Source organism: Stenella coeruleoalba (genome assembly GCF_951394435.1).
Source record: "Stenella coeruleoalba genome assembly, chromosome: 11".
Taxonomy (NCBI): domain Eukaryota; kingdom Metazoa; phylum Chordata; class Mammalia; order Artiodactyla; family Delphinidae; genus Stenella; species Stenella coeruleoalba.
Window position 1 is genome coordinate 91,958,323 of NC_137157.1, and position 24,665 is coordinate 91,982,987.

Genomic DNA, 24,665 nt, shown 5'->3' on the forward strand with positions numbered 1-24,665 from the left:
CTGCCGCTGTGATGTCACAGAGGCAGCCTCCTGTGTCAGCCAGCCCCACCTACATGGGTGTCCTGGCCGCAGGATATCCTCTTCATCATCTCCAGGCCACCTCACACCACCTGACCCCTCTGCTGGCAAGAGGGGCCTTGATTCATCTTCAACTCCATACTCATCCCATGCAACCGATTAAAACAGAGCAGAAGAAACACTGAAACCCCTTTGCCTCAGAACTTCAAAAGTGAATGAGCAATTCCTCTCAGCTGACTCAAAATGTTTGTCTCACCCGGAAGGTAGGTACCTCGAATTCTGAAATCTCAGGACTATCTCATGTATAGTACTCTTAATGTTGGATTGGTAATATTGGTAATTATACAAATTCATCAATTTATTTCACACGCTCGGGTAAGGAGCTTGAGAACACATGGTAGGATTATCCGAAATGCAGTAAAAATATGTTACTCAAGCCCAGTTTTTATCGATAAACCTGGTGATTACCTTGGCCTCTTGTTTTCTCATCATCTTCCATGAAAACTTCCAATTCTTCCTCCTTTGACTCTTATCATACTTTCCCTCTCTGCTCCCAGGGCAGCTTGTGTCTTCTAGCTCTTCTTTCCTCTCCATCTGTATGATTCCTGTTACAAAATCTGGTCCCCAGTAGAAGGCCCAACGACCATGGCAGCGATAAAGATGTGTATCACCTAGTGAACAGGAAGAGAGGATGAGGCACCCATGGTCCCACTGAAAGCCAGCTCTGATTGGAAATCTGCTGGAACTAAGGAGGACAGCATGACCTCAGGTTCTTTCTGGTCTCAAAGAATCTGCAGAGATGCTTCCAGACCCAGAAAGACACTCACAGCCAGCGAAGATGTCTTGGCTTGTTTAGGGTAGAATCCACATCTGGAAGGGACTTGCCTCCCATTTTGAGAAAGTTGGGAACTACCAAATTGCAGCTCTCAGGGTTACTAAAAAAAAAAAGGCAACGTTCATTCTCCTATATCCTGCCTTTCTCAGGAAAGAAAAATGAAGCTTACAATTAGCCAGAGAAATAAAACACACAGAGCAATGGGGTGTGCTGTTCATGGTCTGGAATTTAGGGATCTCAGAAGAAAGGATAGGACTGGTTCTAGGAAAAAGACCCTTCTGGGGCCGCGGAGAATAGCTCATGGTGGGCTCAGCCCGCTTGCCTGGTTCAGAAGCTCCCTAAGTGAACAGATCACAAATAAGAGAACCCTCAGAAGTGGATAGGCATAGGACAGGAAAGCCAGCCACAGGGAAAAAACATTTTGTTGTTTTATGAGGAGACATACAGAGGAAATATGGGAGAGTCTGTTTATCGGTATAAGTCCGCGAAGTTTACGCAACCCACCGCCTCATTCTGTGTGCGTTCTCATAACTGGGCCTCAATCTGGGCGATGGTTAAGGTGACTGGGCCTCCCCTTTGCTGCGGGGCGGCCAGGCCATGGCTCAGGACGTTTCCAATATTTACGAGCCGTGTGGCCTTGAGCGAGTCAGACTCTGAGAATCTGACTCGCGTCTAGAACGGAGCGGCCGCCTCTCCTTAGGGCTGGTTGTGAGGATTAAACGTCCGTGGAGGGACTGGTAAGCCGTCCACGACACGGACGGGGTCCTTCCTCTTCCTTTCCACGTTCACTCCACCGCTTTTGATCTTCACAGCAGAACCGTGAAGGTCAAACTCTTTCTAATTCGCCTCTGAGAAAACAGTCGCTCGGGCAGATTAGAGAACTTGGCCAAAATCTTTAGCCCCGTCCTGGGGTCGTGGGTGGAGCAGTGACTAGAACTCTGATCTGCTGAGGGTACGTGGCCCCGAAGTTCAGCCTCTTGGACCCACGAAATGAGGCAAAGGCACGGCCTTCCTGCAGAACTGGAGCCGGGAGAGTAAGTTCAGGGGGAGGGCAGGGGGCGGGGAAAGCCTTGACTCTGGATTGCACGGCACCCGGCTCCTCCCGACCCTCGGCCCACCAGCCTGTGCTCGGAATTCAGGGGATGGGCAGGGTCTCCGCACTCCCTCCGCCCGCCCCGCCTGGGAGGGTCCCCGGTTCGCCGCTCCCTTCCCCGCAGGAAGATGGAGAGCCCGAAGGGCCCTGGCGGGGCGCCCCACCCTCTCGGGACCTTCCGGGGCTCGGCCGCTGGGCGGAGCCTAGCCAAACAATTCAAAGCACGCTCCCGCGCGTCGCCATGGCAACGCGCTCCCGCCGCTAGGCGACCGGGAGGCGTAGTAAACCTTGGGCCGGGGTGTTACTCCGGGAGGGAGGGGGCTGCGGGGTGGCGGCCGGGACTAGCCAACGCTCGGGCCTCGCGGCTGCCAGGGGGAGAAAGAGAGGGCAGGAGAGAAAGGGACGAGGGAGGCGCACGCGGGATGGAAACGGGGCAGCGCAGTGCTGCCAGCCCGGGGCCGCGCCCTAAGCACCCCTCGAGAGGCCTCTCGCGTTAGACCCCCGCCCCACCCGTCGGTCCCCGAGACCCACCCCACCACCACCACCCTCTCACCCCCGCCCCAAGCAGGCCACGAGGGCTCTGTCACCCCAGCGTGAGCGATTGCCCCACAGGATGTGCAGATGGGCTGCCCCCCTGATTCACTCCAGCTGCTTGCGGCATGGAAGAACGGCGGCTTCCTCTCCTGGAAATGACTGCATTAGCAAAAGCCCTCAAACAATTCCATTAAAAAGCGGAAAGGGAAAAGGCACAGAGAGGAGAGGCCCCCAGATGCTTTTCTTTGGGCCTTCCCACTGCACATAAGTAGGTGTTCCCAAAACTCCTGGACCCATGTTAGGAGTCGTTTTTTATTCTGGGAGCCCCTAGGGTCATGTGGACATAAAGCATGGTTACATGAGAATTAACCTGACGCTAGGAAACCCCAGAGCTCGGTGTCCTAGAGTGCTGTTAGTATTTTGGATACTCGGCATGGGCATTTTAGTGGCATCAGTCTTCCCTTTAGGGCTGGGAGGCAGATATCAAAAATGTCCTGTGTGAACCGTCTTTATCTTCGTTAATAAGTGAGTCACATGTCAGGCATTGAAGTAAAAATTGGAATTTAGAGCTTCGAAAGCTCGGACGGTTCAAGATATGTCAGCCAAAGGGGCTCCACTCAGTGGGGAATCACTGAGCTTGGGAAAGGACATAACATTTCCAATCTGTCGCTGGCTTGTGAGCAATCTGATTGTACCCTGGTGTCTGTGAACTGAAGATAATGCTGGTTCATGAGATCATTGCTGTTTTCTGGGCTTGGCTGGTCAAACAGCAGGAGTGTTTCCACAGGTGGGAGGAAATGTATTGGCAGAGGGTCTGTGTGATGAAACGCTGGGTGCGTCTGTATAGAAAGGCATAGGGTGTTTCTGTGGACCTGTGGACACTGCTCTTCTGTATGTGAAGCAGGAGGATTCGTGTTTCCTCTACAATAGAAGGCTGTTTGGACACTTTTCTTCATTATCTTATCTTCACCCATAGTCTTCCTAATTGTATTCTAATTGTATTCATGAGCCTGGTTTCCATTTCACACTTCATTCATTCATTCCATTTATTTGTGGCTGTTAGGGCTAGGCTCTGAGGATCAACAATGAGTAAAGCATAGTTGCTACTGTAGCTAGAAACTTAGCCAAGTGGGCAGAACAGCCAAGAAAACCATATGATGAGTTACATGAGGGAGGCACATGGTAGAACACGCGCAGGAGCAGAGAATAGGGTGGTGTAGGTCAGAGCCAGTGACAACCGAGAAACATTTACTTACTCTCCATTCCAGCCTTTTGTCTACTGAGTAACAGAAAGGAGTTAGTTAACAGAAACTGGGTCAGAAATCTGACACCTGGGAGAAGGACAGAGATACTACTATCTGTCCCAAACAAACCTCTCTTGGGACAAAATGCCAGAATGGATATATTAAAAAAAAAAAAAAAAATGGGGATCCTGTAGCCCCAGGCTTGGACCTGAGGGAAGCGGTATGCTATACAATCTTCCACTGCTCAGCAGCTCAGCATTCTTACGCATTGTTTTAGTCACTTCTAATCTTCAGCAGTGTCACAAAGCAAACTGAATTCCTGTTTATAAAGTAAATGTGGGTGTCCCAAGACCAGTTTCTCTTCATTCATACCTAGTAAATGTGGTTTTCCACAGTGCCGGGCGTGGTAACTTAAGACCTTAGCAAGACTAGGTTAGTCCCAGCCCTTGGCTTTGCGATGTCATAAATGTTCAGTTGCACATACATCCCTGTGAGGTCAATCCTGAGATGGTAAAAGTCCAGCACACAAAATTTCAATATTGTTGTGTTTTTTTGTTTTTTGTTTTGTTTTTTTTTGTGGTACGTGGGCCTCTCACTGCTGTGGCCTCTCCCATTGCGGAGCACAGGCTCTGGACACGCAGGCTCCGGACACACAGGCTCAGCGGCCATGGCTCACGGGCCCAGCCGCTCCACGGCATGTGGGATCTTCCCGGACCGGGGCACGAACCCGTGTCCCCTGCATCGGCAGGCGGACTCCCAACCACTGCGCCACCAGGGAAGCCCTTCAATATTGTTTTGAGATGTGGAATCTTCTCGTCTGTCTTGAATTCTGAGCCTAACCAAATTATATTTATGTGGCATTGACTAGTGATTACTTTTTCTGTCCTAAGAGAAGAAAGAGAAGAAAAAAAATATATTAACATGCCCAAATTACAATGAAAGGAAGTGAGTAGGATGCTGGGCTCTGATTTTTGTGGCCAGGCAGAGAAACTCATGTTTTGTCAAAAAGAGGAAACTAGACCTCGTGGCCCAGGGTCCTTGGGGAGGGAAGGGGGGTGCTCTCAGCACTGAGCACAGCTAGGAGGCAGCCAGCCAAGCACACACACTAAACGCACAGCCTCCTGAGGGGTAGATCCAGGCTTTGGGAAGGGCGAAAATAATAAAATTCGAGAGGCCCTCTTTAAGAAAAAGAACACCAGATGACAAGTACAAATTAGGTAACAGCATCTTGGAAGGGGCCTGAGTAAGTGGGGGACCACGAAGCTGAAGTTTCATCACTACACTCTCGAAATCCACCTCTAGACCTCCTCGTGTGACCCACCTGAGACTCTGCCACTCCCATCCCCTTTTCCCTAGAGAAGGCACACTTCGGGCTATTAAGACACAGAGGGCACGGTTTATGAGCAGAGGCAATAAAAACCCAAAGACAGAGCACTGTGCCAAACGGTGACTCAAGCGGGATATGAGAAGTGTCTCCAAGTATTTGAAGGGTGGAAGCAGAGCGAAGGGAAAAGAATTGCTCACTGTTCTGGGGTGGAAAGGGAATGAGGATACGATTAAGTAGAGAAAAATGTGTGCAAAACTCATCAGGAAACATTGGCTAACTGTGTTTTCTGTTACTGCGGAGCTGTATTTCCCATGGGAAGTATATGAGGACCTATTGAGTTACTGAAAACTAAAACTGGCCACCAAAAAAATGTGCCACAGCACAGTCTTACAAGATGTCCTCAAGGGAGCAGCTGGATGGCCCCAGAGTTCGTTCTGAGCCCTGAATTCCAGAAGGCTGACGTACGGCTTCTATAGATTCGTGTGTGGGGAGGAGGCCAAGGGAAGAACAAAGAGCAAGAGCCCCAGCCTGCCCAGCGGGCAGCCACCTCCACCCAGCTTTGCCAACTGGGGGGGGGGGGGGGGGGGGGCGGGGAGCTTGTGTCCCGAAGAAGGAAAATATGGGGAGACAGCGCCACCCAGCGTTGAGATGAAAACTGCAGCCTAGAGACCAACAGCCAATTCAGGGGCAAAAAGTGACCACAGGCATCCCTGCTCCCTTCTGCCAGAGAGGGAGTTCTGTCACCGTGCAGAAAGGGCCATTTGGGTGATACAGACATCACGCCTGGACAGAAGTACATGTGTAAAACGTGCTGTTAAGAGTAGAGAACATACCCGGTGACAGACTCATTTGGCTGGAGTGTGGACCAATTCAAATGCCCCGAGGGAAGCCTGCCTTTGATTCCCTAAACCAGCTGCACAAACATAGGATGGGAAGACCATGACTTGGTCGGTGGCAAATCTGGATGAGGTGGCAGAAGGGCAGGGCAGGGTAGAGAGGCTTTCATTAAATGTCAACCCAAAGTGAACCAAAGAGGTGTGATTTTATGGTACATTAATCCCCTGTCTATATAGTTTTCAGTCTGTTCAGATTTTTACTTGTTTTTTGGTCAGAGGGGCGGCTCCCAAGGTCCTCACATGCAGAAACGGAAACCAGAAGTCCATCCCTGGTTGGGTACCAAAATCCTTCTAAAATTACAGCTTCCTGGGCCTCACCGCAGAACCACGACAGCCGCTCAGGATGGAGCCCAGGAATCTGCATATCTTCCAAAGTTGCAAAGATGTTCTGATGCTCAGTCAGAATTGAGACCTACTGCTCTTGAACAAGCAGCAGCCTTTGAAGACTTTACAATCAAGGCAAACAATCAGAATGGAATCTAGAAAATGTCATGGGAGGGGTAGAGTGTGACAAGGACAAAGAAAAGGGAACTGTTCTTAGGAAGCAACATTTTCAAAGAATGAGTGACTTTTATTAATCTTGGTGAGACGCAGATCACCAGGTAAAAGAGAAGACATTCCAAGAAGAAAGAGTATCTTCGTTTTTATTTTTTTAAGTTTTAGAAATCATTTTTTAAAAGATAAAAAATTTCATCCCTTTGCCCAAAGATTGGGAGAGAAATGATAGATAGCTGTAGCATTGCTGACCCTGGGATTTATTTCTCTCCAACCCTCCTCCAACTGCATCCTCACCCCCAACCCTACCTAACACTGACGGTCTCAGGATGTTGTAATAATCCTTACTAATATCGCTAACTGGAGACCACCCACGACACCAGAAAGCCTTTTCATGCCCATGGCTCCATGAGGCCCTGACACTGCAGGTCACAGAGCTTATTAAAGGGATGGAAAACCCAACACAAGGGAATGGGAGCTTTTGTAGTAACGGTGACTCTGGAATATTTTGTCTGCCATAAAATCAAGACCAGTCCATTCACACTGGTTACCTAGGGAATGGCAGTGAGATGGAAACTCAGTGATCAGGTACTCTTTAAAGAAATTTCCCTCTGCACATGCAGAGGTCCAGGTCCTTGCTTCTTATGCTGAATCCCAGATCCCCACTGGCAAGCTCTCCTGTGTAATCTCCCAGAACAGCTGGGTCATGATTGCACTGGCAATTATTAAATGCCCAAGTCCCCTGCAAGGCAGCATTTAATCATGAGGTACTCCAAAAACTATGAGCTAGAGGGGAGGGGTGTGGGAGGGGGAGGGAGGAGGGTGGAAAGGGAGTTTTCCTTCTTTCAACACTAAACCAAAGGGATTTGGAGCACAGATGGCACCTGTGGTCCTTCTGGACAGACCACAAGATGCTGACCACGGCCAAGGTAACCAGCTTCGCTTTCTTTTGCACCTGATTCTTTTAAGAGATGTACCAGTCTCATCAATTTGCTCTCCGCACTAGCCTAAGTTAAATCTGAGGGCTTTCTGTTAACCTATGTCAGTGGAAGAATTACTGACATTTTCACATCTATGTACTTCCTAGTAGATCTGAGCAGGGAAGCCACACTCTGTCCCTTTTCTAGAGACTAAAGAGTCCCCTTGGCTTGGGGCTCATCAGTACCTGCAAAGACAGAACTTGTCTTCTAGCTGCTACTTCTCCATGATCCCCTTAAGGAAACCGTCACCAAATTAGATTGTTCTTCCAATTCAAAAAGTGTCTGGATCCTAGTGAGAAAAGGCATATTTTGGGGGGAGGAATAAAATATGTGATGAAGGGCATGGCACTGTGGGTGTTGAAGATAATTCTTGAAAAGCCTTTTGAATGGATTCTCATTCGATGATCAAGATAATTCTTAAATGAGGCTCCTTGGTGGACACTCCTGGAAACAACCTCTTTGGGCTTCATTCTAAGCTCTTCTTCATCCTCTGTTTCTCAATTCCTTCATTTGGTTGTCAGCTTAGTGCTGCTGCAGAGTGGTTGTACTGTGGCGAGGGGTTCATTATTCTTATTTCAGAACAACCTGAAGAGTAACTTACAAATATATATGATCTGAAATGGATTGAGGGTAGAATCAACATCTGATGTGATGTGGTAGTAGATAAATCTCCAAGCCGTAGGTGATTGAAAATAAAGTTGTCAAAAATGGAGACTTGGGGCTTCCCTGGTGGCGCAGTGGTTGGGAGCCCGCCTGACGATGCGGGGGGCGCGGGTTCGTGCCCCGGTCCGGGAGGATCCCACGTGCCGCGGGGCGGCTGGGCCCGTGGGCCATGGCCGCTGGGCCTGCGCGTCCGGGGCCTGTGCTCCGCAGCGGGAGAGGCCGCAGCGGTGAGAGGCCCGTGCACCGCAAAAAAAAAAAAAAAATGGAGACTTGCGTAAACCCTTAGTTCTGCCTTTATGCAGGATGACTGATGAAGATGTTTCACCTTGAAGTCTATTTCCTAGTCAAGCAATGGATACAAAAAAAGAAAGAATAACTAACTCATAGTAACAGAACAATGACAAAAACCAATAGGATTTTCATCACTAAAAACAAGAATAAAGCGTTCTTTTGCAGGAAGAAGGGGGCCTCATAATGACTCCCATATCTGGCAGTATAAGATCACCCCCCTTCCAGATGCCATGGCTTTTGAGTCCTCAGCAGGGTCCCCCAGAAAATTCTTGATGGAGTTAATTTGTTGAGTGCTTAAAAAAAATCATATTAGCAAATTGCTTTTCAGAAGCTGTTTCATCATACGTTTTGCTTACTGGCTTTTTATACACATGAGAATCTGGTATATTTCTTATTGCCATTAAAAAAAAAAGAAAACCTGCACTTTGTGGTATGCATGGTTTTAGTGCCTGGAAATTCTGAAGAACAAACTGTTATGTTTCTAAGAGACAGTTCCCTGTTTAATGTAGAAAACGTTAAGCTGGAGACGATGAGAGGAGATGGGCCTGTCTCATTTAGCTATGGTTTTATTTACATCTCTCAAGCTAAGCAGATTTGGGTCTGATTAATCCTGATATGAGCGATCGCCTAGAAAGCTCAAGATGGCTTACTTTAAGAAGTGTCTGTCAGCAACTAAGTACGGGCTTCTTCTCCATTCAGTACGTATTACTGTAACAGTACAAACTGCTTCGTAATGCAAACGTCTCAAAATCTGAGACCTGTCAGATTTCTTTCTGTTTCTAAATCAGCTTATATCTGGCTGCAAGCCACCTCTCCCCAACTTTGAAATAACTAGTAGTGGACTTTTTCAGCTCACCCTTCTCTTAGGCTAAAAATGATGAGGTCAGGGGCTCCAGCCAGAGCTACCCGGGCCACACTCATTCTGCAGCCACGCACTGGGTTACCCCTGGGAGTCAGGCACTGCAGCTGCATCAGGCTGTGGGGCCGCCCCTGCACGTTCCTTGTCCCCACCCACCAAGGGCACCCTCCCGTGTCTCCAAGGTCACAGCACTCGGCGTCCAGCCTCCACGGGTACCATGCAGCCACCTGGCATTTGAGATTCTGTCATCTCGGGGGCAGTGGATGGAAGCTGGACCCACATCGCCGCCTCTCTGAGAACCCATAGCTTCATCTCCTCTCCAAAGGTTGCAGCATCCCCACATCCCGGTTGGTCCACTGCCCTCTTATCCTCAAGGGCCCAGTGCCTCTATCTGCTCCCCCAGGGAGGATCCACTTTAACCTTCGTTGATAGGATATATGCCCCTTTACTCCTCTCGGAGAAATCTAACGCAGGGAGGAAGGCATCCAAAACTTACGTTGTCACAATAACAAATACCTCCACAAGTCAGTGCCGCTACCTTTCAAGGAAGACAAAGCCAAAAATTACCGGCAGGAGCATTTGGAGAGCTCCCAATTCTTTTTCTCAACCAGATATATACTAGCTCAGTGGCTTAGTCTCATATTATCCGATGCTTATTCAGACGATCCCCAATAAGCGTTTTAATATAATAAGGTCCGGCTTAAATAAACATCATCACTACGGTGCCTACTCTGGGCCACTCCTGGAGCCCAAGCTTCCTCACGGCTACTTGGAGAAAACTCCCAGTGGCTCGTCGGGCCCGTCTTGTTGGAGGAAAGTGGCTCGAGCTTAGGGAGCTGCGGGGGAGGGCACTGATCTCCGAGGAGGCTCTGAAATCAGGCTCTGCTCTTGTGTTTGTCTGTTACAGATGGAGCTCCCGAAGGCCTTTTCTGACCTATGGACATGCCTATCTGCCTTCCTCAACATGCTATCACGCAGCCTTTCCACAGCATCCCTGCTCAGCAACTACTGGTTTGTGGGCATACAGAAGGTGCCCAAGCCCCTGTGCGGGAAAGGTCTGCCAGCCAAGTGCTTTGATGTGCCAGTGCGCTTGGATGGGAGCAGCACAAATGTATCATCTCTGGAGGTGGTGCAGTACAGCTGGGAGACTGGGGATGACCGCTCCACCTCCCATGCCTTCGGGAGTGGCATGTGGCTCTCCTATGAGGAAATCGTGCAAGACCCAGGTGGCCCCTCACCCCACCCACCTGATATCTTTTCCCCACCAGGGATCTCATGCAGGCAAAGAATCAGTGGAATTCTTTGTACAGCCCTCACTCACCCCTGCAGGGCCCCACCTCCGCCTCGGGGTCTCCCCACTCTGCATTGGGTCCCTTCCCCATCAGACTCCCTCGTAATAAGGCCCAAAGTCCAACCATCTGACGTTTCACCTCCAGTCTCGCTGGTTTCAAATAGCATTACCCTTAAAGGGTTTCATGCAGACTTTTTTTTTTCAACTGGGGTAGAGCGGTTTTACAATGTTGTGTTAGTTTCTACCGTACAGCAAAGTGAAGTAGAGTTCCCTGTGCTCGTGCAGACTTTTAACATTATGAGAATTTCCATCCCAGCGAGCTAGAGTTGCCTAGACAAAACGAGGAGAATATCATAGAAAGAGCGGGGACTCTGCCCAGCTGTGACCTTATAGGAAGAACTTCATTCCTACAGGTCTGGATTTTCTCATTTGTGAGATGCAGGGATCAGAGTAGATCGCCTTTAAATAAGACCCCAAAAGGGTGTTCTCATTCTAAGTGTTACTGCTACAATTGAAAAGGTAGGGGAGGGCTTCCCTGGTGGCGCAGTGGTTGAGAGTCCGCCTGCCGATGCAGGGGACACGGGTTCGTGCCCCGGTCCGGGAGGATCCTACATGCCGCGGAGCGGCTGGGCCCGTGAGCCATGGCCGCCGAGCCTCCACGTCTGGAGCCTGTGCTCCGCAGCAGGAGAGGCCACAACGGTGAGAGGCCCGTGTACCGCAAAAAAAAAAGAAAAGGTAGGGGAACTGAAGCCCAGAGAAAGTAACTAGATTGTGGAAGTTGGACCCAGACAGACCCTCCCATGTCTCACGCCGCTGGGCCTCACACTCGCAAAGCAGGCGCTGTGCCAGCCCGTTAGGTAAGGGTCGTCCTCGGGTGGGGAGCAGTGGGGTTGAGGACATCCCCTCCTCCCAGCTCAAAGCATGCAAAGGTTCCCCCGGTCGTGAAGCTTTTCTAAGGCCCAGAACTGTGTACAATTTGCAATCTGCTCCTTCTCCCGATTTAGGCTAAGGGGAAGAGCAGATGGGACAGGATTATAATTCGTGTGTATTTACATTTATACTTGAGTTATTATTGTGTCACTTAGCACTGCTCCAACTCCAGTCCCGGAAACAGTTTAGAGCCCTGCAGCCCAGTGGTACGGCAGGAGCAAAAGGTGCTGGTGAACCGATGCTGGGGACATTCCCTGGGGTGACTCAGGGAAGTGTACTCTTCATTATCAGGACTTGAGAGAGAAATTAATCTTGGATGACTCTGGCCTATTTTGTTCATCCATCCATGCATCCTTCCCTGCTTCCAAAGAGACATTTATTGCCTGCCTACCACGTGCGGGGCAGGCCTGTGTAGGACCAAATGGAGCAGTACCTGGGATGGGACTGGGGGAAAGTCTGCATCCCTCGTCCAAGGCAGCACCTCATCACCCTGTACCTTGTCTGTTTCAGGGGAGAGGTGCCGAAGTTTCCTTGAACTCACACCACCAACCGAGAGAGGTGAGAAAGGATTACTGGAATCTGCCACGTTGCAAGACCCATGTCGCCCCTCTCTCCGATTTGGAGGGAAGCGGTTGATGGAGAAGGCTTTTGTCCCCCACCTTCCCTTGGGGCTTGGGGCAAGTATGTGGCTTTGATGACAAATTTAGTTGCCATTGAGTTGGGCCTCTGAGTATCTAAACTGTACTGTGATCTCTTGCTTTTCTCTTCTTCTGAGCCCCACAGGGTGACACAAACTCCTGCTAGGCTGACCCTCATTCCTATGCAGGAATGCAAAAAAGGAACAGCAGGGACAAATAAAGTCCACAAATAGAAATCCACCAACAGCTCTAACCTACTCCAGTTGCCAAGTAACCATGTAGAAAGCTTGGGTCTTTCCTCCCCCCCCCACCCCGATAATTTTATCGTAACATAGAAAGAAGGGAGTCAAAGAGGGCAAGGGGGGGGTAGGAATGGGGGGAGGAAGAAGAGAAACAAAATGGATTGCTCCAAGATTAAACTTTAAAACAAAGGAGAAACAAAAATGATAACTAGCAAAGTCATATCCCTGCAAGATTTGGTGAAACTTGGATGATTTCTTCTCAAACCTCCCTAAGAGCCTTTACATGCAGTCAAGTGTACTTGGCTATGTGTTGGGTACTGAGCAGAGGGAGAACAAAGAGCCCCAGGCTAAGGGCTGTCCCAGCTGCTTTCACCTCTGTCTCCTCCTCTGGTGCTACGAGGCTCTGCACTTCTCACGGGCAGCATTTGTTCACCGCCGGTTCAGTTAGTTAACTGTCAGGTAAGAGTTCTTCTTCCTCTGGTTTCTGACAGAGATCCTACGGCTATCACTGGGAGTCCGATTCGCCTCCATCGGACTGGGACTCATCAGCTTCCTCCTCCTACTGATGGACTTGCTATTCACGGGGCACCCCGGCTGTGGCCTCAGGCTGAGCACCTTCACCGCCATCTTCTCCGTCTTGTCAGGTGAGCATCTCCAGAGCTGGAGAGGAGGGGGGGTGTTCTCTGCTGCCTTTGAAGCACTAGCCGGAAGGCTGCAGTCTCTGTCCCAAGGGAAGAAGGAGCCCCAAGGCGCTCTAAAGAATGGAGCCAGGAGATAACAGCGCAGGCGTCTTTAATTTTAAATGGAAATAACATGCGAAATGTTATCTTAGATCATTATGTCCTTTGCTAAATGATTTCTCTCTAGGTTCTTTTTATTTGCAAGTTTTCTCATTATGTACAATACAGTTTGGTTTTTTTTTTTTTTGGTTTGTTTGTTTGTTTGTTTGCGGTACGCAGGCCTCTCACTGTTGTGGCCTCTCCCTTTGCGGAGCACAGGCTCCGGATGCGCAGGCTCAGCGGCCATGGCCCACGGGCCCAGCCGCTCCGGGGCATGTGGGATCTTCCCAGACCAGGGCACGAACCCGTGTCCCCTGCATCGGCAGGCGGACTCCCAACCACTGCGCCACCAGGGAAGCCCCTGGTTTACTTTTGAGTCGTGACATCCACACAGCTTTTCCACACTCTGTTGCATAAAGTGAGAGATGCGTGTAGACGAAGGATAGGGCCCATACTGGGGGTACAGGTGGGAAAGAAGTAAAGGGAGCAGCAGCCTGTGTGCAGCCTCGACTCAGAAATGTTCCCACAGCTTGAAACCAAACATCTGGGGAAGCGATTGCAGATACACCTTCAAGGAGAAGCCCCCACTGCAGAGTAGTCCCCCCGGAGTGTGGTGGCATCGGGGTAATGGAACGCCTTGACACAGGTTGTACCTGATGCCGGATGAAGAGGTTGCTCCCAAATCGCATTCCCCGTACACGGCAATGCCAGCCTGTCTCTAAGGGAACTGCCTTCCTGTTTCCTCTGTAGGCCTTCTGGGGATGGTGGGCCATATGATGTAATCACAAGTCTTCCAAGCAACGGCCGACTTGGGTCCAGAACACTGGAGGCCCCATGCTTGGAATTACGGCCGGGCCTTTTAGTAGGCGCTCCTCCACCTTTCTCCTCTTCCCTGGTCCACCTCAACTAGATGCTTGCTCTGTGTCCTTCTGCCTTCTCTTCATCCCTCATCCCAGATGTCCATTAGTCACCCAGAGGGCTGGACCAGTAGGCCACGCCCATTCTCCCCCCCACCTTCTGAGGAGGTACAGAGTGGATTCCTCGGGCTTATTTTTTCTGCTGATAAAGCTGTAACAAGTGCTTCTTCACCTGTTATGTAGGACACCCTTGGTAAATGAGACTAATTTTGCATGGCTTACGGAAATGATGCTCTCTGTTTTATATATTTTATGATCCAAGGTATTGGGAGACAGAGAAATGAAGAATTAGCCTTGCAGTCTGGATCGGAGTCCATTCCTGCGAATGGCTCACTCTTCTCCTGTGATGAAGAGTGGCTTCATCCTGCTTCCATTCTTATTCCATCGAACTGTGTTAGAAATGAAACTTCCCCTACCAGTCTCTCTCTAACCCTTAAAGAACTAAGGGCTCAGTTAGTCTAGATTTCTCTTTAAAAGAGGGAAGCAGCGACCATGATGAAACACACACATTCAAGGGAAACACCCCCTTTGTTTGGGTTCCTCACCGTCTCCCTTGAGGAACGCTCTCCATTCACTGCACAGGTGCCGACTTGGACCTACGTGGACCGTCTGGGCTGAGTGCTAAGCACTTCACGGTGCTGGAAAGACAGTCCGTGCTGAAGAGGCATATGGAAGCCTGTACATGTCCGTCACAGGAGCTCCTCCCCTTTCCTCATGGTATAATATGTGCTATTGGATTCAGGGGCCTTTGATCTCTCCATTAGCCACCCGATCAGTTTAGCTCATTTTCCAGACTCATCGTTTCTCACCTTTTATCCATTTTCAAGCCATTCTGGGCATTTCAACTGCAGATCTCAGACTTCAAAACTGCCATCAGAAGCATCCTCAACCTGAGTCTAGTCCATCAGAGGCAGCAGAAAGGAACACACAGTAGCAGCGCGTAGCCTCTGAGCATCACTTGGCCTCGTGAAATACCCACACACACAACCTACACCACTCCTGGTGTCCTGGGCTTCCCGTGATCATGGAAGACTTAAGGGTTGGACTTCCGCAGTTTTTAGGAATGTGTTTGACACAGTTCCCTGGTGTCTTTTTCTCTTTGTTGAATCCATCCAGCTTCTCTTCATCTCCAGCATCTCTTCCATCCTTTACAAACTCCCGTAAGCCAAGAACCACATTGTTTCCACAGTAGGCAAATTCCAACTAGAGCTGCCTAGGATAATACCTGTAGATGTGGAGTCAGTGTTTCCTGAATGCCTCTCAGAGGCTCAACGTCGTGGACCCTAAGACAGCTAGGTGCGAAACCAAGGAAGATGGAAGAGGTATCTGGCAGGAAGTATGTGTGTCAGGGAAAGGAGGAATGTAGTGTCTCGGGCTGTGTCCACTGTGTCCAGCTGAGCTACAGCTCTGTGGAATCTTGGGGATTATACAAGGTTAACTGTAGCTTGGGAAACAACTGTCCAAAAAATTGTATGGCAGGGCGGGAGTGAGTGAGTGTGTGTGTGTGTGTGTGTGTGTATACACAAACATGAAAAATACGCCACCAGGTATAAAAGAACACAGCACTTACACTAATCAGTGCAGTGAAAATGAATCCGTTAAACTCCTAGCCTGACTTTAACACTATACGAGTCATTGTCTTTTACTAGGAAACATTCAGAACCTACCCTAAGACAGACCAAATTCAGTCCTCTGCCCACAGCTCTTTACCTGCAACGTGGTGGAAGGCAACACCATGAGGTCCTTAAATCCCTAAGGCGGCATCGGCCCAGCTGACTAGTAGGAAGGGATCCCGGTATTTTTCTTTCAAACCCGTAAGGAAGTCAGAGTCTTACATTCCAGTTTTTTTTGTATATTTGTCCCTAGCACGGCCTGGGTTTCCTTCACCTGCTGCATGGCGTCAGCTGTCACCACCTTCAACACATACACCCGGCTGGTGCTGGAGTTCAAGTGCAAGCACAGTAAAAGCTTCAGAGGAGCCCCCGAGCTGCCTACTGCATCACCACCTATGTTTCCTCCAGGAGCTGGCGTGCACAGCCCCCCCGAGGGGCCTTTGACCAGCCACCCCCAGTACCACCATCAGCCCGTCCGCTCCGTCTCCGGAGGAGTGGACTTCTCCTCAGAGCTACACACGAGGAATTTCAACACGGGACCAGCTGGGAGCCTCAGGAAGAGGCGGCCGGGTCATCTGTAGAGGAAGAACAGTGTTGGGAGTTACGGATTTGCAGAGCAGGCTGAGCCCTGCCTTAAACGTGTTGCTTTGTCATCAACACGTGCTTAAGCCAAAGTCTGTTTCTTGAGCGTGATTTGCAGAGGTTAAGAACAAGGGTATTTAAAGTCCAAGTCCGGGGGGCATGTGCCCGGTGCCCTCGCTCCCTTTTCTGTCACAGCTTGGTCTCACTCCAATCTCCCACCCCCGCCCCCCGTGTCACTCATTCAGAAGTCCCTTCTCGCCTTTCTGATTGTTGGTTTTATGCCAGGTTCTGGGAGATAAAAAGAGGAGTAAAATATAGTTCCTGCCCTTTAGAGGCCGACCAACTTGGCCATCTGTCCTGGATTTGGAAGAATGGAGGTGGGTAGTTGGTGGTGCCTCAGCCTTCCGTGGTGCACTTGACTTTTCCTGGAAGCCACACACTGGAAGGCTCTCCTAGGAGCTCTGACCTGTAGAACGGGCATCCTCTGCACTGCCTACCACGGTGTCCTGCATCCCCGCGATAGGGAACATATCACATCACGTTAATTACACATTATCCTCAGAGCCATCAGGAGACTAGGACACATGAGAAGGCTCCTGCAGCCTGCAGGGACAGGCCACCCCCAGAACAGCCCACTGAGGCCATGTGGACAGGATGGCAGCCCCCCAGCAACCAGGCTGCAGCCTACACTCCCCTCTGAGCCCCACCTTGCGTCCATCCACTCGCCCTTTCTCTTTTCCGTCAGGGAAAACCCGCCATCCTTGATGGCCGAGAAGAAGGAGAACAGCACACACGTATGCTCCTATACACAGTGTTTATTTGTTCTGTAACGATTCACATTTTAAACAGCGCCTCCTGACAACGTACCAGCTGGCTCTTTTCTAGCACAGGCAGTAAGGGCGGCCATTCACAGTCGACGTGGGGGGAACCACACTAGAAGGGGGAGCAGAGTCCCTCTGGGGGTGGGAGGATGTCGTCTAGGGTAGAGGGCTTGCACGGGAAGGAAAGAAGAGAGACTGGGAGAAGGAACACCCCGGCATTCACGGAAGTCAATACTCTTTCTAAGTAGCGCTTGATTGGCTCTGCTGGCAACCCCGAAAGACAAGAGCACTTCCTATCTTTGACGTCCGGCTGGGGGGTTGCCTGTGAGGAGAAGGAAGTTTAGGGACACATTGGACGAGAACAGCACCCACACCGATCAGGTGAAGCTTCCTCGATCTTCAGCCACCATTTACTCCCCCTGTACTGGCTGCAGGAGGAAGAAGAAACCTAGAGCTTGTGTCCTGTGTTTAGCAAGGGAGATTCAAACTGATCAGAGACCAAACAATCTATGCGAAGTTAGTCTGCAAACACACCACAAAGAATTTAGGGCCGCTGTCTTCCCTAGCTGCTGCTTAGGTGTTTCTGGGACTCTCCCAGCATAAATATAGTCTCCTGCCCCAAACAGTCCCCCCAAACCAGATGCTCCGTAAACAGCTTTGCGTTTGACTCCTGCCTGAAGTGGCTGGCAGCCCTGAAAGCCTCCACGTGGCAGAGAACGAGGTGGCCCAGCCCAGGCCGCCACTCAGGCTTCAGGTATTCGGGTGACTGTGAATCAGTCCTTAGAATTCTCTATTAGACTGAACTAGATCCTACGCCCTTCTACCCAGGCAGATTCAAACCCTAGAAGTGAATCTGGAATCAATCCCAGACTCTTGGGTGTGTCCTAATTGTTCTCCCAAGTTCACAAGAAGCTGGACCCACACGTGCCTTCCAAAGTGTTGAAACCAAATTTGCTTTCAGGGACTTCAGGCGGGAAGGGGGCAGAAACCCGGCGAGGCCAGTCCACAGGCCAGGCAACATGCCTGCTTACAGCTCCGGCTACCAACCTTCGGTTACGTCACAACGCCTACCAGTGGGCAATTCAGACATACCCCTTTAAGTCTGGCATCCCGATTTTCTGGAATCTCTTTAGTACCACAAGCTAAAAAGACAAGGGCTCAAGTAAAGAGAGAACCCGAGTGCACTCAGGGATGACCTATCAAAACTGTTCGAGAAGAACAGCGGTTCTCCCCCAGCTAACGTGGGATTCTCTGCTATATAAACAATGGCCTAGAAGTTTAGGGGAGAACCTGATAAAGTAACATATTCATACAGAAGAAGAAGGAAGAAATAAGCTCTGGAGATAATTCTAAAGAACTTCTCCATTTATAAAAAGTTATAGTATTTACACAGACATATTCTCAAAATACTCTGCTTCAAAGGCTCTACAAGGAAGGGAGGGTACAGGGCAGAATGGTTGCATGCTGGACTCAAGGAGCCAAAGTCCAGAAACAGCTTCGCTCTCATGCAAGCAAAGCAAAAATATCCCTGAATAAAAAGCAAAATGAGAGGCAGAAAGGAGGATGCCCGCTAGGAGAAGATGCTGAGAAAGCAGGGCGGAGATAAAGGGGATGAGGCTGCCAGCCTCAGGCATTCCTGACTTGAGTTTTCCTCTAAGCTGTGGACAGTGCACACCTGAGCACGTCCGAAGTGACACGGTAAAACGCTCGTGACTGGAGGAACTACCCGAACCACGTCCATAAGCTATGGACCTTGTCAGAGGTGGGGCGTTTAAACTTCTCCTGTTCCCCTTCTGACAGGAACAGGGTTATTGTTATGGTCACTGAATACAGAGCAAAGGAACATGTGAGGAGAGAGGAGACAGGAGCCATAAAACAAGGAAGAGATGAGGATTCTGGGTGGCTCGCGCCACATCCCCGGGTCAGTCTTTCTCGCTACTGCAGCCGAGGTACAGGTAGGGGGAGACGAAGGGGAGAAATGCTGAGGGGCCCTCCAAGTCAGAGGTAGGCTATCTAGGGAGTCTCAAGAGGCCCAAACCAACCAGATGTGTTTCGGACGGATGAGAACCTGGGTCCCTGGAGCTTAGGACATACTTATCTAGAGAAGGTTTCATCACCACACCAACAGATACACACTCAGGGCGTAACGCACAACAAAATGTTCCAGGGAAGGACTTCACTGGAATTTCCCAGCAAGGGTTCATAAATTAGACACACAAAAAATAACACAAGATTCACATTTCCAAACTATCCACACAGAACACCGAGAAGGGGTTAATTAGGGGGTTGGAAGGGCAGCACCCCAGCCAAACGGATCGTGCTGTTATCCAAGACCTCCAAGTGCCTTCCAGACTGTTTGGCAACATTCACGCAGACGTGGCGGAGTGGGTGACAGAAGTCGTCCTCTCCAGCTGGAGAGAGACAGTACCATTCAGTTCACTTCTTCTGAAACTGAGGAGTCCAGCAGCCTAGATCTAGGGAGAAGAGTGCAAGTATCAATGACTTTAATTTTTTTCATGGGAGAGACATGGAGGGACCCTAGATGTCAGAATATCCCTCTATTTTCCTGTCCTTTTGTCTAGCCCCAGTGGTTTGTAAGCGTCCCTCCAGAAAGGCCCAGAGACTTTACCTTTTTCCATGATACATTCTTAAACACTGAACTAGACCGTAGGATTTTCAGAGGGGTGGGAGGGAGTGCTGCATTTTCAGCAAGATAATTCTTCGTGGTGTGTAACTGTCACAAGCCCTGCACGATGCTGGCACAACGAGCCCTTACCCGGAAAAGGCCAGGGGTAACAGTAAAAGCCAGGAGCCCACGCCTCCAGATGTCTCCTAAGAGAGACGGTACCGTTTCCAGCTCAAAACAGCTGAGCAGTAGTTCATGGTCGTGAAGTACCCTTACAAAATAACACGGGTTGAAAATAACTGTTTCCTGATACCTGGCTACTCGAGAAGGCTCCCACTCCCCAAATATTCTAAAGAGCAGACTCGGGGTTGGTATGATGTGTCTTCAACCCTCAGTAGTAACCAGACATTTCTTTCACAAGCTCTTCACCTGGTAGGGAGAGTCAACGAACTTTATCCTCGAGAGGAATCTTCGCAGCTCCCCGCGGCCAATTTTGGGGGCCGTCTCCTTCAGCTGGATCACTTGGCCCTCCATCAGTGCCCACCGCAGACTAAGCTTGCTGACCACCAGGGGTGCGGGATGCCCTTCAGAGCTTGGCCCTGTGGTCCTGGTAACATAAAAGGCATCTTTCCAGAGGTCGTTGATCCCAACTGAGGAAAGACAAAAACAAGAGCAGTTAACAAGGACAGAAGACTTCAGCTAACAGGAGAGTGGTTTGGTGCGGCAACTGGATTCATTCACTCATTTCCTCCTTCGCTAATTCACAGAAGAAGTTTACTGAGCACCTAATCAACGCAAGGCACTGACTAGACGATAGGTGCCCAGGGGTGCAAAGCAGCAAATTCTCAGCCTCTGTACCTGTGCTTCTCCGAAGCCACTTCTAAGAAAGCCCCAGATCAGGAAGGGAGAGGAATGGCCAACTGTGGCGACAATTTGGTAGAAAAGTGAGTACAACAGACTAGAAATTCTGAGAATTCCTAGACTGTCAGTAGCTGGTGGCATAAGCTACGTACGTAGCCAGTGTTCATTCTGCCTCGTCTATAAACCAGGTATTGTAATAAAAATGGTCTTGATTCTTAACTACCATTACGTAACGGTCGCTGAATAACAATTTATGCTACTATCGAAAAGGAGGTCATTTAGATCCGGTCACAGGATTTTGCAAACTCACACCTCCCCACCGCCGCCCTGCTGCGCACAAAGCCAGTGGGCAGGGGTACTTGCAAGTTCCAGATGAGCTGTTCTTCCCAGTGCAGCCCAGTGGGCCCAGGGTCACAGCAGCAACCTCACCTTCAAGGCAAACGAGTTTGTAAGGAGACAGCAAGTCTCCGAATGGCAAGGGAATACGGAAAAGAAGTAAAGAAAGGAACCATGGCCGGCCTGGCCGGCCCCCGCAGGACTGCAGACTCCCAGAGGCCAGTGTGGGACGGGACCCTCCAAGGAAGGGACCATCGGACGATCCCAGACCAGCTGCGGTGGCCGACCTTCCAGGGCTTTGCATTACAGGTCTCTAACATGCGATCCCAGTCTTGCTCTGTGATATTATTTAGATGCACATGTGAAGTAGAACACTTCCAAATGTGAACGGCGGTTATGAGTGCTCAGATTACGGGGGATTTTTCTTTTTCCCTTTTTCTCCTGGCGCCAGTTTCTAGGCGATGCATGTGCACTTTAGTCCAAAGCTACTGAGCCTAAACGCATGCCCTGAGGAAACGTCCTGCCTCTGCTTTACCCTTTGCAGTGAATTCCAGGTCCTAAGCTTCTACGAGGTCGAGAAACTAGTCTGATTTGTATTCCCAGCACCGGGCATGTATGGCTGATGCCCAGTAAACATCTGCTGAAACATTAGCTCCGTGGACCCTTGGGGATGGGATAACACTGCCCCGCAGCTTCCAGCAGGTTTGGAGGCTGTGGGCCCTCACCCCGTGAGCCGGGCGCTGGGAGGGCGCACTCGGGCGACGGCCCCGGGGAACCAGGGCCACCAGGGGAAATGCAAGGGAGCAGCGCGGCGCACTCGTCCTGCTGTCATCTGCAGGCACACACCCTCCCCTTGGTGGGACGATGGTATCACCCTCACCACGGCCAGCACATCCGCTCCCCTCCTCTGTGTACACAGACCCCACCGTCCCCGGGACTTACCCTCTGAAGCCGTCACGGTGCCAGTGGCATTGGCCAGATCCAGAAGGATGGAGGGGAAGGCTGGATGCAGGAGGTACAGGTGGTGAAGGCTGGGTGGCTCGGTTCCCAGGACAACATCCTGACAACAAGCACCAGTGAGAGCAAAGGTCAGTCCACACACCTCGTACGATGTCACTCAGATGAAAGGGTGGTGGAGACCGTGGTGATTACTCATCCCCTGCGATCCCAACTATGAGGGTGTGTTTGAGAGAAACTCCCACATACGAGAGACGTGTCACTTCCAAGCGCTGAAAACACTGATTAAACAAACACTAATTTCTTCAAACCACTAGAGCCAGAAGATGCTTTCTCGCTTATAAGAAAAAGAAAGGAAGAAAGGAAACGGGCATGCCCCAGGACAGAAACTGAAGGGGGCCCTCGCAGTCTGGTGCCAACGGAGTATTAGGAAGAGGTTCTTCCCTGACAGCAGGCAGGGGGGCTTCGTGGAGGCAAAATCTGCATATTAAAAAAATATATATTGAGCCAAAGACATTTGCTTTCACTGGATATTGAAGCCAATCGCAAGAGTCAGGCTAAAAAAAAAATCACAAAAATCTTACCTGTTCCTGAAATAAACAGGAATGGACCAAATAGAACTCACTAATCGTAATATAAAAATTCCAAGGCCTGAGTGTCAATCTCCTGACCCCCGACAGCAGAAAAAAATGCACATCAGGGACTTCCCTGGTGGCACAGTGGTTGAGAGTCCACCTGCCTGTGCAGGGGACATGGGTTCGAGCCCTGGTCCGGGAAGATCCCACATGCCGCGGAGCAACTAAGCCCATGTGCCACAACTACTGAGCCTGCGCTCTAGAGCCCGTGAGTCACAACTACTGAGCCCACGAGCCACAGCTACTGAAGCCCGCGTGCCTAGAGCCCGTGCTCCGTAAGAAGAGAAGCCACCACTCGACACAACTGAAGTGAGTGTCAGCCCTGCTTCCACACTGTCAGCAGGGGAGGGGACACGTGTGCGGGAAGCTCGCGGTGCGCTCCCACCACTGTCACAGAGCAGGAGCGGGCTTTCCCACACACCTCAGTATCCCAGCACCGGCTCAGCTAACATGACAAGAAAATAGCCCAACTCCCTCCTCACTGCCTATGGTATGGTGCCCAAACTCCTTAGCATGAAAACCAAGGTCTTAGGCCTTTCAACCCCAATCTGCCTTCCTTGGCCTCCTACGATTATATGCCTATGCACCCCACGCTCTAAGAACACCTGTGAAACAAACACATGCTTCACTTGACTTTACCTGACCTTGGCCAATCTTATTTCCCCCTTAGACGTCTTCCTCGTGAGCCCATTTCCACACATTAAAACACTTCTTGTCTGGAGGTCCCCAACTTGATGCCACCTTGTTCAAGAAAAGCTCCCTAATCGCCCCCAACAAAATGACTACCCCCTCCCTTTGTGCTTCCATCTCAACTTCCTATGTGCACCTCTATCACAGCATTGGTAATATGCCTTTGTTTTGTGGTCATTTATAGACACTTACATTTGAGAGTCATCTGATCCGAGCCCCTCATTTTATTAAAGGAGGAAACCGGGAAGTTAAATGGTAGGTAGATTGCCCACATTCACATGTCAGGGAACTGCAGAGTTAGGACAACCATTTATGGAAATCTGGTCCGAAAGCCAGGGACCATATTAGCATCTTCAATAACGGATAAAGAGCACGAGACTCAAAAAAGTGAAGTCCTAGAGCACAGGGCTAATGAACGCAGGACTCTCCCTCTGTCAGGCTACCCGATGGCCAGGGACCACCCGTCTTCTCCTGCAGAGGGCAGCACTGTTCCTAGTCTACCCCGAGGTCCCTGGCACACAGTAGGTGCTGGTCAGCTGTGTTTAACTGGACTAAATCAGGGTGAGTCTTACTCAAAATCCCCAGGCACCTTGCAGAGGTGGCCCCGTGCCTCCTCAACCCCGTTAAAGTGCTGCAGGACAGCATTTACGACATTCTCAAACCTGCCTTCCGTGTATCGGAGCTTCTCTCCCGTGATCCCCCAGGTGAACCCTCACCTTCAGTCCAGCGTCCCCCCGCCCCTGCTTTGCCACCCTGCGGCCCCGCCCATTTCTGAAATCTCAGCGTATTCACCTCCAAGCCCAGCCTCAGCCCCCATGAAACCCTCCCTGCCCACTGCAGACCAGGCAAGGCAGCCCCGAGAGCTGCTGCCATCTGACAAAGTGACAGAGGGACCCTCCCAGGCTCACTCACAGGACTGGGCGATGCAGCTGACAGCCCTTCAGCCCAGAAGAGGAAGACAGACTTCTGGTCCACAGCGGCTGCTGAGGTGGCCGGAGTTTCTTCCATGTGACACGGAATGCTGTAACTCCAAGCGACCATTCCAGAGTCCCCATCCACCACCATCACCTGCAAAAGAGAAGACGGTGAGCACAGGCCATCCTCAGAGAGACAGCGGAAAACTCACGCGCACCCGAACAAAACCCATGGACTGCAGACACCACATACGTTAACAGGCGGAGCTTACCAGATGCAAACAACGGGGTGTTCAGAGAGCGCTAAATAGCAGCTAGGCCCAGGACCCTAGACAGAGTCTAAAGGACTGCAGCCTTCCCAGGTGAGAAGGGACATTATAAGTCATCTCGGCCTCCTCGCGTCCTCAGATGAGGGGATGGAGGCTCGGGGACAGGAAGTGACGCTGATTATTCTGCGTTCGGGACAGTCCTGGACGGAGCAGACATCCCACCGTGGAGGGGCTGAAACCCGACCCTCATCCCTTCCCTCCAGCAATGCAGCTGCCACGATTACGGGGAACATGATGCGGCGACAGCTCTGTCCCGTCCCCTGGGCTAA

At 50.6% G+C, this 24,665-nt stretch overlaps 2 protein-coding genes across 3 annotated transcripts in view; one reads left to right on the forward strand and one right to left on the reverse strand.

The window, feature by feature from the left end:
- Positions 1 to 233: 233 nt before the first annotated feature.
- Positions 234 to 16,231, forward strand: GSG1 (germ cell associated 1; the record flags this gene model as incomplete). The annotated part of the gene is given in 9 exon segments (XM_079938174.1): positions 234 to 281; positions 10,143 to 10,461; positions 11,612 to 11,680; positions 11,967 to 12,014; positions 13,866 to 13,894; positions 13,898 to 13,977; positions 15,899 to 16,007; positions 16,009 to 16,075; positions 16,078 to 16,231. Coding segments are annotated over 9 exon segments (918 nt in total). The 3' UTR covers positions 16,227 to 16,231.
- Positions 16,232 to 17,028: 797 nt separating this feature from the next.
- The window catches only part of FAM234B (family with sequence similarity 234 member B), a gene marked incomplete at its 3' end in the record, with an annotated part of 35,737 nt that continues 28,100 nt past the window's right edge, over positions 17,029 to 24,665 (reverse strand). The window contains exons 10-13 of one of the 2 annotated variants that reach the window (XM_079936164.1): positions 24,066 to 24,221; positions 21,814 to 21,931; positions 20,104 to 20,324; positions 17,029 to 19,522 (exon numbers count right to left, since the gene is read on the reverse strand). In XM_079936164.1, the coding sequence (XP_079792290.1) occupies positions 19,517 to 19,522; positions 20,104 to 20,324; positions 21,814 to 21,931; positions 24,066 to 24,221 (501 nt within the window). Of the gene's footprint in view, positions 19,523 to 20,088; positions 20,325 to 21,813; positions 21,932 to 24,065; positions 24,222 to 24,665 lie in introns of those variants that run through there. The other variant, XM_079936163.1, reaches the window with a different exon arrangement.